Source organism: Megalops cyprinoides, chromosome 4 (genome assembly GCF_013368585.1).
Source record: "Megalops cyprinoides isolate fMegCyp1 chromosome 4, fMegCyp1.pri, whole genome shotgun sequence".
In the NCBI taxonomy this organism is placed as follows: domain Eukaryota; kingdom Metazoa; phylum Chordata; class Actinopteri; order Elopiformes; family Megalopidae; genus Megalops; species Megalops cyprinoides.
In genome coordinates, this window is record NC_050586.1 from 27539829 (window position 1) to 27557571 (window position 17743).

Consider the following 17743-nt stretch of genomic DNA (forward strand, 5'->3'; position numbering starts at 1 on the left):
ACCACGAAGGCTTCAATTCATTCACAAATATGAACCAGTGTAATAAAAGGCAATTTCATACCTCCAGTTAATAATGCTTTATTCTTCAGAGGGCTGTTAGTCCCAGTCTTGATTAAAAATCAACCATACCCTTATATACTATCCTCAATGTGGTGTGATTCAATCAGAGCACAAAAAGGTTTGGCCATAACAATCAAGACCACATTTAAATCCATTTTATTCACTCATAAATTAAAGAACATGTTTTGCTTTGTTGCCAACTGGAACAGTCTGGAAAGATGGCATTATTAACCATTGCCTTTAAGGCTTTGTGCCTGTGGGCACAGAGCTAATTGTTTTCCAGGAAATGGGACTTGCAGTTTATCACAGTTCTGGAGAATGCAACGTCCTCCACCTGCAGGATGTGTGGAGAGAAATCGCTCTCCTACAGGTAAGCAAGTTCCCACACCTGCAGTATGAAAACGCTCTCCTGCAGGTGAGCAGTGTTCATTTGACTTGAACATCCCAGATTCTTTTTTTCTCATTGTGACAGACCCATGCCTTAAATTAAAAAAAAGTTGGGTTTTCCAACATTTTAATGTCACGCTGGAGCACCATAGGTCAGTGGGACTGTACAGTGGATGAAACCCAGCAGGTTGTCACCTTTCAGTGGGACAACCATCCAAAATATTCAGCCACGTCAGAGCACTGGGGATTCCGGGCCGACCCCTCAGGGAGACACACTCCTTTCCCGACACTCTCAATCCAGTAGCGGAACTTGGGACTCATCTGAGCAGAACAGGTGAATCAGCAGTGATCTCTGCCCTTCTTAGAAAAGGTAGATATGCATTCTCTGCCAAGGAGTGGCTCCTGGTATTGTTTTTTGGGGTTTTTTGGCTGTTGTTTTTTTGAGAATCTTCAAAACCATCTAAAAGCATCACACTGAGTCAATAGAAAATGTATATAACACGAGCCTTTCCCCCTCCATCCCACAGGGACAGCACTCAGCTTCAGAAGGAAGGGAAGAAGAAGTAGCAGAGGAAGCAGAAAACGATGAAGCCAATGACCCAGTTGACGGAGTAGATGTAGATGATCACCATGTCCATGTCGAACCTCCAGCCTCGTGAGTCATCCTCGAAGTCCAGCGCGTCCAAGCGATAGCCACCGTGGGGGAACTGCCGGCGTGTGATTGGACTAGCCTGTCTCCGGAACCCTGGGCCGCAACACAGAACCACAGATTAGACACAACATAGTGTGTAGTGTCCTGTCTGACCCACAAATGGCTGCACACATACGGAACCTCAAATTCCTTGACTCATGATGAAATCAAGGCAGCCACTGCAAGTTTTCGACAGCCATTCACGCCCAATATGGGTGCTCAGCTTATGCATCCATTTGCTTAAGGCTGTTGCTTACAAAGGGATGTGCAATCAACTGACTCCACAGACATTTAGGTAACTGGATCACAACACTGGTGAGTCAAACAGAGAATGAGGGAATGGTGTGGACTGCTATGAGCTGTACCAGAAAGGACCACACCTGCTTCACCGTGACCTTTGGAAAAAATCCTCTCACCTTGTATGGAACGTTTAGTTTCATTTGAACGTTGTTAAATCACTATCTCTAAATAGACATAACTGTTTAAACTACAGGGTACACATTTGAGCAGCTAAAAAAGGTGACCAAAACTGGTAATTTCCTACGTGCGTGGTGTACTACTTTCCTTGTTTTAAGATGAGGATGGGAACACCATTATGATGGTGAGACAAATTTTACTGTTAAGTTCTGGACTGATTGTGTTTAGTTAAATCTTCACATAAAACAATAAAAACATCAATGAAATGGGCCTAAAGCACAGATCTACACATGTGTTCCCCAGGAGACACGGCCCTGCACCCTGGCCTGTCAAGGAGCAAGTGCTGTGAGGACAGCCCTGGGAACCAGGAGGCTCTAGAATATTCTTTAGCTCAACATGCATTATTCACAGGACAGCATGCGCGTGTGTGCTGCAGGCGTGAAGCAGCGTTTGATTATGCATGTGTGAAAACAGCTGCAGTATTGTGCTACAGTAGATGCACCAGTCACATTCAGGGTCACATTATTTGCTGGCTTATGAGGATGCCTGTGGGACACTTACACATGTGTGCAATACTTCAAGAGCCTGCCTATTTAAAAAAAATATATATACTTATATCTATGAAAAAAGACAGAAATTGATATTATTTAAAAAGATACAGGTATAAATTGTACGCTGTCTACACATACATGGTAAATATGTTCCAACCTAATTACGATTTTAAAAATTTGAATAATAAAGAAAGTAAGCATATAGTGCAATTTCCAGTGACTGTAAATAATGTTCTATACACATGACGAGGGCTAAGAACCCAAAGGTTGCACATTCAAGTCAGAAGTGGGTCATTGCTGTAGTATCCTTCAGAAAAGGACTTAACCTGAACTGTTCCTGTAAATATCCAGCTGTAAAAATACAAAATTATTTCATCTTCCCTGTGCAGAGGCATTGGTTCAGGTGTAATGCAGTCCACTTAATGGCTAAATGGAAATGTGGGGGTGAAAGAAAGGGAACGTACCCCCAAAGATGCGGAAGAGCTTGCGACAGCTGGGGAGGGGCCATTTGGCGCAGGTGGCCTTCTGGAAGTTCTGCTTCCGGGACAGGTACTCCTTCGGGAAGAAGGTGCGTGTGGTCTGGTTCAGCTCTGAAACAGCAGCATCCTCCAAGATTAGTCATAACAGAGAGCAGACAGGCAGGAATGTAAACTGTTTACTTGCAGAATAAAGATGTCAGTGTTTTCATTATCACCCGAGAGCCCATTAGAAAGCCCTTAAAGTTATGCTTTGAAATAAAATATTTTTTAGAAGCTGAGAAAAGTGTACAGTTGTTCATACCAAATGTTTATCAAACAACCCTCCACATACTATGTGCATGGTACGTTTAGCTGTGTTTCAGATTGAAGGTAAGTTAACTTCAAGCCCTAATTAAAAAGTATTTATAACTTTTCATAGACAAGCCCTGGGGGCCCTTAGCTGCTAATTGACAGGGGGAGTCTGGATATAACAGTGATGAGAATTGAGCTGAGAGTGAGGATGGGAAAGAAGGTGAAATACCAATGTCTGACCTCTAATGACAAACCAACTGAGACAGAATCCTTTACTCATCTTCATCATCATCATTATCATCATCACTATCATCATCACCACCTTCAGCATCATCACCATTAACATCAACATGACCATCACCACCCTCTACATCATTGTCATCCTCTTCACCATCATCACCCTTAAAATTGCTATTACCATCACCATCATCAATCCTTACAAACATAAGTCCCACTCTTCTGTGGCCTCTACTTAAAGGTTTAAATGTTCCTTTTAGGTCAGTAAGAAAGACAAGGTAACCTGCAGTGTATTCTTTCGAAAGCCTCTCACCATCATTAAACGGGGAGATCCAAAATGCTCTGGTGATAAACTGACTGAGAGGAGACAAACCCTCCTTGAGACATTTTTCTCTCTCCCTGTCTTAGAAACCAATACCCCAGAGTAACACGACATCTCTCACTGCAGTGTAACACATTTGATAAGCACAGCCCGGTGACCTTGGCAGTGATAATCAGGAAAAATGCAGGGACGCCCTAATCCGAAGCCTCCCAGTTCAATCAATCTCAAGCGCACTTGATGGGGCACGAGGCTGTCTCTCAAGGGCTCATTTTACTTTCACATCGGTGAAAGCAGAGGAGACAAGCTTCTCATATCCAGCACAGAAGGCAAGGAACCACGCCGGTCTTTTCTTAACAGGGAAAAAGAAAAAAAACATGCACGCAATCCACCACTGGCTACACAGCTGACCCAACTCCACTGTGTTGTTTAAAAAAAGTTTCTTGAGAGATTCCGGGCTCTCTCAACACAGTGGTGTTACCTGGTGTAACCCCAACCCCCAGACGTACGCATGCATGTGCATGTTGTTTGTTCACACATATACTCAGGGGGAAGTGCCTTTGCTCAAGACCCCCCACAGACCCCCCAGAAATCAAATCACCCCCATGAATTTCCTGTCATTACTTACACCATCTATTCCCTACACCACACTGCTGGCAGCCAGTAGGGACCACAATTAGGCCATGATCAAGATTTTTAAATGAGTATTTTGACCCTTCCTGCTGCAGCAGATGTTTCATTTTTGTCAAAAACATAACACTTCACACTTCAGGAAAAAACGGGAGCTGGTCTTTGATTGGCACAAACTGAAATTTGATTACCTCACACGCATCCACGTTTTCCTCAGTCTAGACTGCGTCTCGATAAATGTCGAGGAAAGCAATGATCGTAGTGTTCGCATTTTTACTGTAATTTATAAGGTACCTACGTTGCCAGGCATGCCAGATGCCTACGTGGACTTCAGTGTATTGAACCCTCATCCGCTTCAAGGCAAGGCATATGCTCCAGACACAGTACGAAGTTACTGAATTTGTGCTTTTAACTAACCGCTGTATATGACACTGCATTTCATTTTTGGTTTTCCTCCAGAGCGGCACGGGGTCAATCATTTTGCACCTTTCTGAAAGAAGACGTGCGTGATAACGGTCCGGCAGAGGGGGCAGGGCGTGTTGGTGGGGCTGTTTTTGGCCAGCGTGCGCAGGCAGGGTTCGCAGAAGACGTGGTTGCAGGGGTGGCACATGTAGGGACTGAAGTAGACGTCCAGACACACGGCGCAGATGAAGCCATCTCTGTCCCCCGCGTGTACGTCCTCATCCTCACTGCTGCTCGATGGGTTACCCGTCGAACTCTGCCACGGGAAAAGGAGAGAAAAAAAACACCCCGTCACCCAACCCACCATTGTGAAATCACACGCTCTGAAGCAAAGGTTGTTCACTGTTACTTTCTCTTTGCTCCAAAATGCTGATGTCAGTTCCACAGCCTCATGAATACAATACAGGATTAAACAAAACATAATATGAGACAAAAGATGAGATGCAAGCTTCCTTTTATCGAATGTACAAGGGAAAGTCTATTTTTAATTTGTGTGAAATAATGAAAGATGCAGAGCAATAATGTGTTAGGTGAACTAAGGAGAACTGGGAATGCTGGAATTATTTTTGTTCCTTACCCTGGTTAAAACCACAGCTACATACACAGTATTGACCAGGTGAGGAACCGTCTGGTCCCAAACACAACATGACCCTCGTGTAAATGAACATGGGGTGTGTCTGAAACATTCTGACTTTACGCGGCTAATTGCTAATCACATGGCATTTCATTTTGTGCACCGCTGTTCCATTCAATCGCTATCCTGTCGGACACCAGCAGCTTCTGTTGTCCCCGACAGGAGAAAAAAAGACAAATAAAAACATTTTTATTTGACTCATCATGGATTAGACATGTAGGTCTGTTGCCACACGAGAGGAATCGCCAGGAGAAAGGCACCTAAGAGATTTAACGGGAGCTAGAAATAGCAGCCGCTCGGAGCATGATGTAAGAATGTGGTCAAATCCCCCAACAAAACAAAGTCCATTTACTGTGTGGACGTTTATTTCCCGAGACGGCAGCACCTGTGCTGTCACTGGGTACACCGGCCAAGAGGCTAATGCGGATTTGGCTGTGCTGCTCTGGGATGGGTTAAGCGCCAGTAATGGGCGGTTGTGATCTCTGTCTTTGGTCCTTCAGGGCCTTCTCAAAATAAGTACATCTAGAAGCAAAACAGAACATCCAGACCATTGCTCAGCACCTTCAGTGAATCTTGTTAATCATTAAAATCTGAATCCATGACCAGTTCCTAATAGATGATTATGCAGACATTTTAGCTGAGTAGCAATATCAGTGCAAACGACCCTTAATGTGTTCTGGTTTGTTTAAAATCACGGAGGACATCTCACAGTGCATTGTGGACTGTAGCGCACTTTCATTCATATCTGTATGGTTAGTGCACTTCCAGTGCTGGGCAGCCCTCCCTTCTTTCACTTAATATCATTCTATTCTTGAGTCGCATTATATTTAGATGAACCACGCCTAGAATTGATGTGGAAGTCCTTTAAATGTCAGGAATACTTTCAAACAAAAGAACATTACATTAAGTTATCGATTTGGTTAACAGACGTTTTAATCCACAGAATCCTACCATATATTTTTAAGTCATAAAACTGGATTTTTTTGTATAGAAGCAACAAAAAGTAAAGAATATTTGTTTGAGGGCAGAACAGCAGTCATTCACCTGGGACTCAAATTAGATTTTTTTTCATTGAGGAAATAATCCAGGAAATGACCTGAGGCTGCTAAAGACGTGTGCTCGCCGGTAAAGCTGATGACATCACCCTCTTGTGCTCCCTCGGTAAGGTCCCGCACGACACCTGTCAGACAGCCCTGCGTGTGGCTTGGGAGTTGGGGTGGCCTCCTGTGTAATTACCTTTCCATCAAACAGGGGGAGCTCTAGGGACTTTGGTGCTGCTGCTTCTGGAGAGTCGCATTAACACCAAACAAACATCTAATCATCGCCTGAGCTGTTACCTAACAGCAAAACAACACCTACAGGCATACTGCCTCACAAAAACACACCCACTTGAAAAGATGCCCACAATAACACACCCACTAACCAGTAACACCAGAAAAGACACTTCAGGCCCGTCTGGCCTTCTCCAGCTGGCTCATTACTAACATTCTCACAACGTTTCTGTAACCTTGTCACTAATATGCAAATTTGAACAATAAGATGAAAAAATTAAGCCCCGCCAAAATAAATTAAAGCAGGAATGAATTACTGCATGACCATGCCATCTGTAGATTAGCCTGACTCAGAGAGAGATTTTAAATTGCTTGAAAGGGGTGGCACATGGTACGTGTTCTCACAACGTATCTGGAATGTTCTTGAATCTGCCATCCTCAACAGTCCTTTTTGAGGTCCTTGGATGTAATAATTTTTACCTTGTCTGAAAGCCATGAATTCTGACAAATTTGTCAAAAAAAATCTTCCCATGACTTCTTTAATTTATCCTGTGCATGTATGCATTCATACATGCAAACACAGATACACTCACAGGGTTGATAACATAATAAAACCGTTATATTTCATGATGATTATTTGTTTTACTCTGGGGAGCTGATGGCTGGTGAAATGAGAGAGATCCTAGCCAGCTTTCCTGAGGCAGAAACAATGTTTGGATTTTGCCTAACATTCTGTAAGGCGAGACAGAAAGAGTGTGAGCCTCGAGTTTAAGCGGCTTTGTCAACCCGCTCCACGGGATGCGGCGCCAGACATTACAGGCTGTCCCGTGATACATCGTGGAGAGGTAGCAAAGAATAGAAGCACACCTACCATTTCTTCACATGTTGCTAAGCAACTTAAAAAGGAAGTGATTTTTCACCGTATTCCCATTGGCCCTCTTTAAGAAAAAAAAAAGAATAAAGGCCACAGGTGGGACACTTTCAGATAGGCCTGTAGGTGCTTGGAAGGAGAATATTGTCTGTCCTTCTGTCTCTCCATCACAAGTGATTACCAGTCTCTCTCACGCTGCCTCTCTGCCCCTCCACTCTCTCCTGTCATACCCAGCTCTCAGTTTGCATTTGAAACCTCAGAATCATTGAATTATGACTACAGATTGCTCTCCCTGTGGGATGATAGGAACCTCTCTGGATTGTTCCTGCTTTGGGACAGAATCTCAGCTGTGGGCAGCCAAGTTGCAAAATGAGGCTCGTGTGACTGCATACAGGGCTGCAGGTGGTTGCTCCGCTTTGATATTTTTTTTAAGTGCAGATAACCTACACTGCTTCCCTGCCTCAGAATAAATTCACCTGAATGACATCATCCCTCCATATACCTATCACCTCTCAAACATCACTCTCATCTCATTAAAAATCATAGATAAAAGGATGTTCTATTCAGTAATTATATATGCATGTATGTACAAAATTATTTACATTTACATTTATTCATTTAGCAGACGCTTTTATCCAAAGCGACGTACAAAAGTGCATTTAGTGGGCAAACAACAGGTATGAGGGCAAGATGTGTGCAGGTCATACAATGCAGATAGTGCTGAAGCTGAGCGCAAGGTCAGTGTAGCAAGACAGAACTAATCTGATCTAAGGATAAATATATCAAATACAGTCACTGGGACAATAAAGTGCTGCTATACTATCTAGGCAAAACGTGCTACAAATACAACATAAGAGATAGTGCTACAAATGATTTATTTATTTATAAAAGTGTACGCTTTTCTTTATTTTATTTTGCTGATTTTTTTTTTGGCCTTGAAAAACAAGAAAACGAGGGAACACCAGACTGCAGGATTATTGTTGGGTTACCATCTGCAGAGTTCACGTTAGGCTACAGAACGCAGGCCATGCCAAAGCGTAGCCATCACTGCATGAGAGACAAACACATTGCACGTTTATCAGAAGCTCACCAGACGGTACTGTCTTTGTCCACTCTGAAGATGGCCCTGCACAGCAGAGTCCGGCATGTCAGGAGCCCGGCGTGACTCACACCGTGCACTGTTACTATGGGACCGCACTGCCCGTTTGTGCTGTTCTTTTGTTTTTGCCTTCCAAGTGTTCCCTGCCCGGGCCTGTTTGTACAACCAATTCAGAAAGCTCGCCGCACCACGGCAGAGACGGCAGCAATCGAGAAACCGCGACACAGCTGACAACCGCGTACTTGACAGCAATCAACCCACAGCCAATTAACAGGAGAGCCAGCCTTTCCAAGCTCGCACTTGCAAGTCCCTTTATCATCCTAATAACTCCTGTTTTCGGGGGTAAATGCTGTAGAGCACCACTGCGTCTCGTGATTTGAGGAGAACTGAGTATGATGGAGCTTCTTTGCCACCTTGCTTCCTCTTCATGGTATTAGTATTATTAATGAATATCCAAACACGCTAGCCTACAGATTTTACAGCGAGAGCAGTTATACAAAGCTTTAGTTACAATCCTATTCTGGTTGCATGTGTGAAATTTGTATCTTGTCCTTCCTTTCTCAGCCCCCAAATTTTTTTCAGTAGTGTTGGAGGAACAGGCTAGCAATGCCTGATTGAATTAATGGAACAATTGTTCATGCAAATATATTGAGATGTGATCCTCGTACACTAGCATAACCTGGCATTAATGTTCACCAGAAAGTTAATTTGCCTTTCTCTGCCTTTTGATATGATTATTTCAGTTTGATTTCAGTCAGCCTCAAAGGGCCTTCAGCGCCCTCAGCTGGTGAGAAAAGTCGATCCAAAATGAGCTTGCAGTGGAATGCAATGTAAATACACACATTTCACAGCAACCCTCCGTTAAAAATCATGGTACAAGCTAAATGAAAAGAACATAAACACATCTGGCTACGCAACACTTACCCCAGTCATTCTTTTGATGAGATGGCTACTTAAGGTGTGCAGGCAATTACCCTGTTTTGTAGAAAAATAGTTACTATAGCTACCAAGTGTCACGTCACATTTTATTTTAGGCCCCGCCCCATCTCCCAATCTCCAAAATCCTTCTCTGAAAATAAGTCACTAAGAAATTAAAAACTAAACGGACCACATATGAAGTACAGTTCAGCAAATCACCCATTGTGTTCCATAGGTCCAGACAATTACTTTCTCTGGGTTTAAATTACTGCAGGGAGAGGCCAGCAGGGGTTTTAATGGAACTGTAATGGAATTCTTAAAAAAAAAAAAACCTTTTCTGGAATTGCATAGCATAATTTCTCCCTATAGTACATAAATGCATTGATAGCATCGGATTCCGCAAAGACCTTTTACCATCAGGAATCAGGGCCTCTGCGGTACTCAAGCAATTTACAGTGAAAGACCAGGTCCAGTGAGTACAATTACCTAGGATTCTGCTGAGGGCTACACATGGGATGTCAACGGAAAATCAGTACATTTACATATTAAATACTGATATTTACATTATTTTGCAGGGGGGATATTTAGGCATAGGGTCATGTCCAAACCAAATTGGATGGATTTCTGTGGCTTGGTGCAGAGTGTTCATGCTCTGCTACTGCATAATTACAGCTTTGGAGACAACAGAATCCAGGGGATAGCTCAATCACCTGTGTGTGTTCCTGCAGGTGATTCTGGGTCCAGTGTTCTCACCTGTTTATGTCCCTGTTCTGGTTCTAGTTCTCTCATGTCTGTATGTCTCTGCAGGTGGCTCTGGATCCAAGTATCTCACTCACTGATACATACAATTAGCTGAAATGGAAGCCAATGGTTCAGCCCTACTCCTCAGCTACTGCCTTGGTAATATAGTTTCTTGGGCCCAAGAAGTGGTCTTACACATAAGGTAACACTCGAAAACTGCACGCTTTTATGACAAAAGTGGGAGTTAAATGCTGATGTTTACTGTTGTTTGTTTCTCTTAGAATAGATGACAATAACATTAAAGAAGATCATGATAATGGACACAAAGTCAAATAAGTCAGTGTGCTTATCACCTATTGGTCACCTGTACAACATGAAAGCATATTTGCTTATTTGCACATCAACATGCATATCAGTTTTTTAAATGGTGAACAAAAATTACGGGAATTTTTGTTGATACCTTCACCATTAGTAAAAATGTAGACAGTTAGTGGCTAGTGCATTACATATCTAGCTGCTCAGGTAGCTAACAACATATCTTCCTGATTATCTACTTAGTTGGCCATCTAGCTATCTAGTTGCCAAGATAGCTAGTGAACCAGCTATGTTTTGCACTATAAGGGACAGCTATATGGTTATCTTGTTATCTTGTTGTAGCATTGTTTGATCAGTTAAAGACTCGTGTGCTGGCTTACCTAAGTCATTTTTGGATATAAGACATACCTTTTCATTATTCTCCTGTTATCCTAAAAAATCAACCCTAAAGAATATATTCTTATGCCCATTCTCTTTGACAGGGCACCTATCACATTAGCATTTAATCAGAAAAGTGTGTTTGCCAATGACAGACAATAAAGATTTTTTGGGCTCAAGACACTATATTGAAGTAGCTGCAGTTAAGCAGTATCATAATAGACATCATTGACCTCACCTGCCTGCCTTCCTGCAGGTAGCTCTGGATCCAGTTCTCGCATCTCGCGTCTTTGTTCCTGCTCTGAATTCACATAAGTCACCTGTGGGTTCCTGTAGCTGGCCCTGGATGCAGTCCTCTTACCTGTTTGTGTTCCTGTGGCTGGTTCCTGTAGCAGGGCTCTCATCTGTCTGTGTTCCTACAGCTGGCTTAGGATACTGCAACTTCATCTGTGTTCCTGTAACTGGCTCTTGATACAGTGCATCTCACTTGTTTGAGTTCCTGTAACTGGCTCTGGATACAGTGCATCTCACCTGTCTGTGTTCCTGTAGCTTTAGCTCTGTATTCAGTGCATCTTACTTGTCTGTGTTCCTGTAGCTGGCTCTGTATTCAGTGCATCTTACCTGTCTGTGTTCCTGTAGCTGGCTCTGGATCCAGCGCTCCCTCCTCCTCTGTTTCCTCCTCAGGCTCTTCAGCCGGTTCCTCTCACGCTTACTCAGCCTGCGTTCCACCAAGGGCGTGACAGAGGGCGTGGCCAGCAATGGAGTAGTCTGCAAGGCACTGCCTCGCTGCTCTTCGTCCTCCTCCTGCTCCTCCTCTTCCTCCTCTCCCTGCTCCGTGCTACTCTGCGACATGAGGCGCCTCCTCAGAACGAGAGCTGGGCCGACGCCCTGTTCTCCGTGGAGCCCCCTGGGGGCATCCGCCCCGCAGCGCAAAGGCGGAGAGGGTCTCTGTGTGGGGGGATCGGGGCTGGCGTGGGACAGTGCGGGCGGGGCAGGCCCTGAGTCTACCCTGGGGCTGAAATGGGCGGCCGCCCGCTGGCAGTCGGCACAGGGACGTGTTCCGGGCGGGGCTTCTTTTTGCTGAGCGACCCGGTCAGGGACTCGAGTTTGGAGAAGCTCAGAGCAGCTGCCAGAGAGTCCCTGTTGTGTCTCACTGCCGCGACCATCTCTGTCTCTGTAGTCCAGACTGCGGGCTTTCCTGTGTGCTGCCCCACCACCAGCTACCATTGGCGGCCAAGACGACACGGATGACTGGCCATCGGCGCCTGCGGCTTTCGCGTCCGCGCGCTTGGATCCCACCTCGAGACACAGGGCTTCCGCCATCCGTCCCAGTTCGTCGCCTGCGTCAGCAGCGGCAGCGTGGGAACACATCCCGCTGCTCAAACAGGCCTCCCTGGCAGCCATTCCTGCGTGCTGGAGTCTGCAGCGGCACTGCTAGCTCACGCTACGGACGAAAGGCTCTCTTTCCCGCTGTTCTTGCAGTGCAGAAAAGGCGCTTGCGGCTCATGGTCGGCGGTGCTCGCGCAGAGGTGAACGGTCTCGTCCTGTCCGATACATTTTGCACTGCTGACAAAGTGAAAGTCCCCCTAAGCGAGCCCCACAATACTGGCAGCTCAGCTTCCTAATTGTTCAGCGAGCCTATAGAAACCAAACCGACCACAATGCACTCATTGTGAAAAAAATGAGGCGAAATAACCAGAGCAACTTTTTTTTCAACTGACATGGTCAGCGCTTTCGTTTTTTATTCCAAAAGCGGGATGATCAACAAGGTATGTGCAGAGCGGTAGAATGCAGACAAAGCAGAAACCCATAATAATAAAACATTATATATTTGTATTTTTAACTGGTGTGATTGATGTGCTATTTATACAACTAACATAATCACAAAGAGGCAGCATTTTCGGGTTTTTCCATTAAAAATATCAAATATATTTAAAATATTGTCAAAAATAACTTTAACAGAGGGCCGACAAAGACAAATTAATATGTATGAATAATATATGAAAGGCATTTGAACGTTTCAAATGAATGTAAATACATTTAAACCAACTTTACACAACGTCTGATTTGTATTGTTGCGAGAAAATGAAGTAAAAGGAGTGGATGTGAAAACAAAAATGTTTCATTAAAAACATTTCACACGTAGTAATTTAATCAGTGCTGCAGGGGTGAACCGATTTGTTGGACACAATACCAACACCGGAACAAGTGAAGCCATGAGACAGCGGGGATTAGCGATGCTTTGTTCGCTCCAGTGCAACATAGGAAACTAACGTGGGCTTTCGGTGAAGTTTACGTTCGGGATCTGTGCACGCTATACGTTTGACTGGCTGAGGCACTTTATGCCTTGTCCAATGCAACTGTTTTGCAATGAGCATGAGTCAACACCTTAAACACCTTGCAACAGATTTAACCGACTGGATTTTTTGCAAGTGAGACATTCTACGGTACCTGAGTCAGCTGTGAAACTTGTATCAATCAGAAATAAAACTCAGAAAAAAACAGGCTGTGCTTTACGCTAACAGTCGACAAAATTTTGTTATACAAGTTATGGAAAAAATGACGCATGTGGCTTTTTCTTGCAATGATTATTCCAAAATCAATCATACAACCGTTGTCATATTTCACTTTCCAACCCGTGCATGGTGGCCGCTTGATGGATGGTGAACTCTCCATACATCTTGCCTCTAAACCCTGTGTTATGTATTTATATATCATTATATCAAATCCGGGTAAAAGCTGGAGAGATGGTATCTTTTACGTGTACAATTAATCAGATGGCATGCGCTCGTATCCAGAGCGACCTAAAAATTATTGACGAAGGGCGGGGTGTCGACGTGACACGTCCAATTCAGTAGTTTGTAATTTTCAAAAAATACGGCTCTTCAGCCTCTAGTACAAATCAATTTTACATCACGATCCTAGTATATGGTGTTTTAGACGTACGTGTCAAGGCTAGTGGGTGTTGTGGTAATTTCGCACCCAGATGCCGGGTTAGGGGTGTTAAAATGACCTGGGACCTGTGGGTCTAGGTGACTGTTAGTTAGGTGGTGTGTTTGGCCAGAGGTATGATTTTGGCACCAGGTCTCAGACCAGGGATCTTGTTGAACTCCGCCCCACCACCCTTACCCCCCGAATTTTATCAGACTAAGCCTGTGGAGGATATTGGGGAGTGGGGGTGCAGGGAAGGATTGGCGAAAACAGCTGAAATATCAGTATGAAATAAGCTCCGTTTTGATTTCAGTTGGAGAGAGTTGTACGACATGTACCTATTGGTAAGTATTGGTCGTGGGACTAAAAAAATTATCCCCTCGAGTCTTCTTTCAAAACGCCAATAATATAATCTTGCAGAGCGGATTCCGTCGGCGTTTTAAAACTCTCAGCCTAGTCCTCTATGGTGAGGCGACTGATGATTACCAGAGAGGATTCTACTTTGAAATCTGTGAATGCTTGAAATAATGTATGACTCCCACGGGCGAACTTCATAGTTCCTGGAAGAGCTTCACGCTGTGTTGTTTGCCGCGTCTGCTTTGCCCTTGGCTGTCACTGCAAGAAATACAATGTTGACATATTCTTTGCCTTTGATGTATGTGTTGCTTGTTGACCTTGCAGCTATTTATAACTCTTTAACTCAGTCTGGTGGTTTTTTATCATAATTAAAAATCGATATTTTTAAATCACAGAATATATTCTTTGATTAATTACCACTTAATACAATTTGTCTGCTAAAAGCGGCTTTCACGGTGTTATGTCCAATGATATTTGATGCAGCTCTCATTTCATAAGATGCATTGCAGTTTTACAGGAACGGTACTTCGCCGATACTCAAAGAGAGCCAGGACACATTCCAATATGTTATGTTATCTATGAACCAATAAGGTTCATAGATAAAATAAGACAAACTGAAAATGCGGAAAACATGCTTCTTTTCCCCTCATCTAATTTCTGCTCTTACATAAAAGATGTAGGAGCCTGGAGCCCCTGGCTCACACGCCAGATGGCAGCAAACTTCCTTGGAGCGTGCGGTGCTGTCCGTGGTTCTGAAGCGCCACATACGCTTGGAAGCTGGTAACAGGTGACAGTCCATGTGCTCTTGGAAGCCAAGATTTTTCTGCAGCCACAACAACCATACACATAATCATTATAATGATGCCTTTCATATAGTCTTGCCCATACCATGTATTCAGACTTTTTGCCTAATTACATACTCACGGAATAATGAAGATACAAACACCCGTTTCCTTCTAGTGAATGCTTTGTTGTCCCGGATTGCTCTTTATGTGAGATAAAACGTCATTTTAAAGTTTTTCTATCTGACCTACTTTGAGCGTCAGCTTTAAATAGATATGTAGTCCATGTTTGGTCTGTTCAGTAACTTTGGATAGAAACGCATCAACCTCATATCGATTACGTAAAAAAACAACGCGAATCAAGGACAGAACAAATGTAACACAATAAAACATCTGACCTGTTGGCAAGGCGCAGTTTTCAATATGACCAAACACGACAGATTTAGCGTTAAAGCCCTACACCCAAGTGATTTCCGCTCAGCTGCAGAAAATCTTTTACAAAGAAAGCGATGAACCCCCCAAATATAATACCCGAAGCACAGTGCTGCATCTTAAGTTCACAACGAATGAACGGCAGGTTTGGGAAAGAACGGTATAAACCCCGTTTCGACCTCTAAGCCATCTGACGTACCTTCCACCGCTGGTATAAATTAATTCACTTCGTCACCAGACGTCAATGATTCGCAGGACTTGTGCACTGCAGAGCCGTGTTGCCTAGACTTCAGACCGCCATGCGTCCTCAGAGTGATGGAATAGTGCCGGACACTGGCGTTGGCGCAAGGGACTGAGTTTCCTGACAATTCTGTGCTGTCTCGAAATGGAGAATACAAACAACACAACGTATTCAGACGACCTCGACCGGAATGAAAACGTGACAGCGTTAGCCGAAGTGGCACTAAGTTACCAGATCGTCACCTCCCTGTTCCTCGGAGCTCTCATTCTCTGTGCGGTTTTTGGGAATGCGTGTGTGGTCGCGGCCATCGCTCTGGAGAGATCCCTCCAGAATGTGGCGAACTATTTGATCGGATCGCTAGCCGTCACTGACCTGATGGTGTCAGTACTCGTGCTGCCCATGGCGGCCCTTTACCAAGTCTTAAACAAGTGGACTCTCGGACAGGTAACTTGTGACATTTTCATTTCTCTAGATGTGCTGTGTTGTACATCGTCCATACTACACTTGTGCGCAATAGCATTGGACAGATACTGGGCAATTACAGATCCCATAGACTATGTGAACAAAAGGACTCCCAGACGAGCAGCTATCTTAATCAGCCTCACCTGGCTAATAGGATTCTCCATATCTATTCCACCGATGTTAGGTTGGAGAAAAGCCGAGGACAGGGCTGACCCCGATGCCTGCAATATCAGCCAAGACCACGGGTACACCATCTACTCGACTTTCGGGGCTTTTTACATCCCACTGATTCTTATGTTGGTCCTTTACGGAAAGATATTCAAAGCTGCCAGGTTTCGAATTCGAAAGACAGTCCGGAAAACGGAGAAAAAGAAAGTTTCGGACAAATGCCTGACGGTCTCGCCGGCTTTCTTTCACAAGAAAACCAACGGTGAAACGAGCAAAAACTGGAAGCGGAGCGTTGAGCCCAAACCAACCTCGTGCGTAAACGGCGCTGTGAGACACGGGGAGGATGGAGAGTCGTTAGAGATCATCGAAGTTCACAACAACTCCAAAAATCATCTTCCCCTCCCAAACACTCCCCAGTCAGCCCCGTGCTTCGAGAACAGGAATGAAAAAAACACAGAGGCCAAGAGAAAAATGGCTTTGGCCAGAGAGCGTAAAACTGTTAAAACACTTGGGATAATCATGGGTACGTTCATATTTTGTTGGCTGCCATTCTTCATTGTAGCACTAGTTTTGCCATTCTGCAGTGAAATCTGCTACATGCCGGAGACTCTCCGGGCTGTAATAAACTGGCTCGGCTACTCGAACTCACTTTTGAACCCGATTATATACGCGTATTTTAACAAAGACTTCCAAAGTGCGTTCAAGAAGATCATCAAATGCAAGTTCTACAGACCATAAATGTATAACAGTGTTTATTTTCGTGTGGTAAAGGGGGCGAACACGGACCGTGTGGCAATGTTTATCGTTCACAGGATGCAAAAGAACTGAAAGTCTTCTGTGAGTAATACAGCCCATTACAGACTCGTGCCCAGGGTCTGCCCACGTGCTTCAGTGATCAACTAATTCCGTACAAAACTGAAAAGCATCCCAAATATTGGGGTTGGACTGCTACCTTTGCAGGTAATTTAAGTCGTGGGACAGGACATGCAGTACGCTGTTTTGTGTATTACATGTGTTTGTGTTATACATTGCAACGCATCGTTGTATTTCCACGCAAGATATCCCATAGAGTGTGCTGAATTCCGACATTGTAATCATTTGATTGGGACTGACGGATTTTCATACATGCTCGTATTTGACATCGTATTTGCTTCGCAGCACTGAAACAATAAACCATCCAATTGCTGAAATCTGTGTGTGCAGTCCACTTTTTGCACGTTAAATACGAGGGTACAGCCACGTTTGTTGATTGAGTCTGTTTTTTGAAAAGAACCATCAAGCTTTCACGCAAATGAAACGGGAGCATAATGTGAGTTTCTTGGGCTTGGATTTATGGTAGTATGAAATTACTTAATTAAAGAATTCAATAAATACTCCGAGAAAAAAAACACAAGTAGTAAAACGATTTTTGGATCGTGAATGACACGAACATGTTCATGTTCTGTTCATTTTTTGAAGGTGTATTAAACTTATCCACTGTTGTATATATATATGCTCTCTTGTGTCAATATCCAAGCCGACATCAAAACGAGCACGGTTTATTAAAGATTATGCCGCGGACCTGTCAACTATAGGGAGGCGGTATGATAGAAAAAAATACCACTTCTTTCGAGAAAGAG

At 43.9% G+C, this 17743-nt stretch overlaps 2 protein-coding genes across 2 annotated transcripts; one reads left to right on the forward strand and one right to left on the reverse strand.

The window, feature by feature from the left end:
• Positions 1-872: 872 nt before the first annotated feature.
• On the reverse strand, positions 873-12374 carry si:dkey-250l23.4 (E3 ubiquitin-protein ligase RNF180; the record flags this gene model as incomplete). The annotated part of the gene is given in 6 exon segments (XM_036526315.1): positions 873-1192; positions 2571-2696; positions 4549-4780; positions 11373-12091; positions 12232-12331; positions 12333-12374. Coding segments are annotated over 6 exon segments (1422 nt in total), but the record flags the coding sequence as incomplete, so codon positions are not given.
• Positions 12375-15344: 2970 nt separating this feature from the next.
• On the forward strand, positions 15345-17355 carry htr1aa (5-hydroxytryptamine (serotonin) receptor 1A a). The gene has a single exon (XM_036527137.1). It carries the CDS (start codon positions 15639-15641, stop codon positions 16860-16862), a length of 1224 nt encoding a protein of 407 aa, XP_036383030.1. The 5' UTR covers positions 15345-15638; the 3' UTR covers positions 16863-17355.
• The last annotated feature ends 388 nt before the right edge of the window (positions 17356-17743 follow it).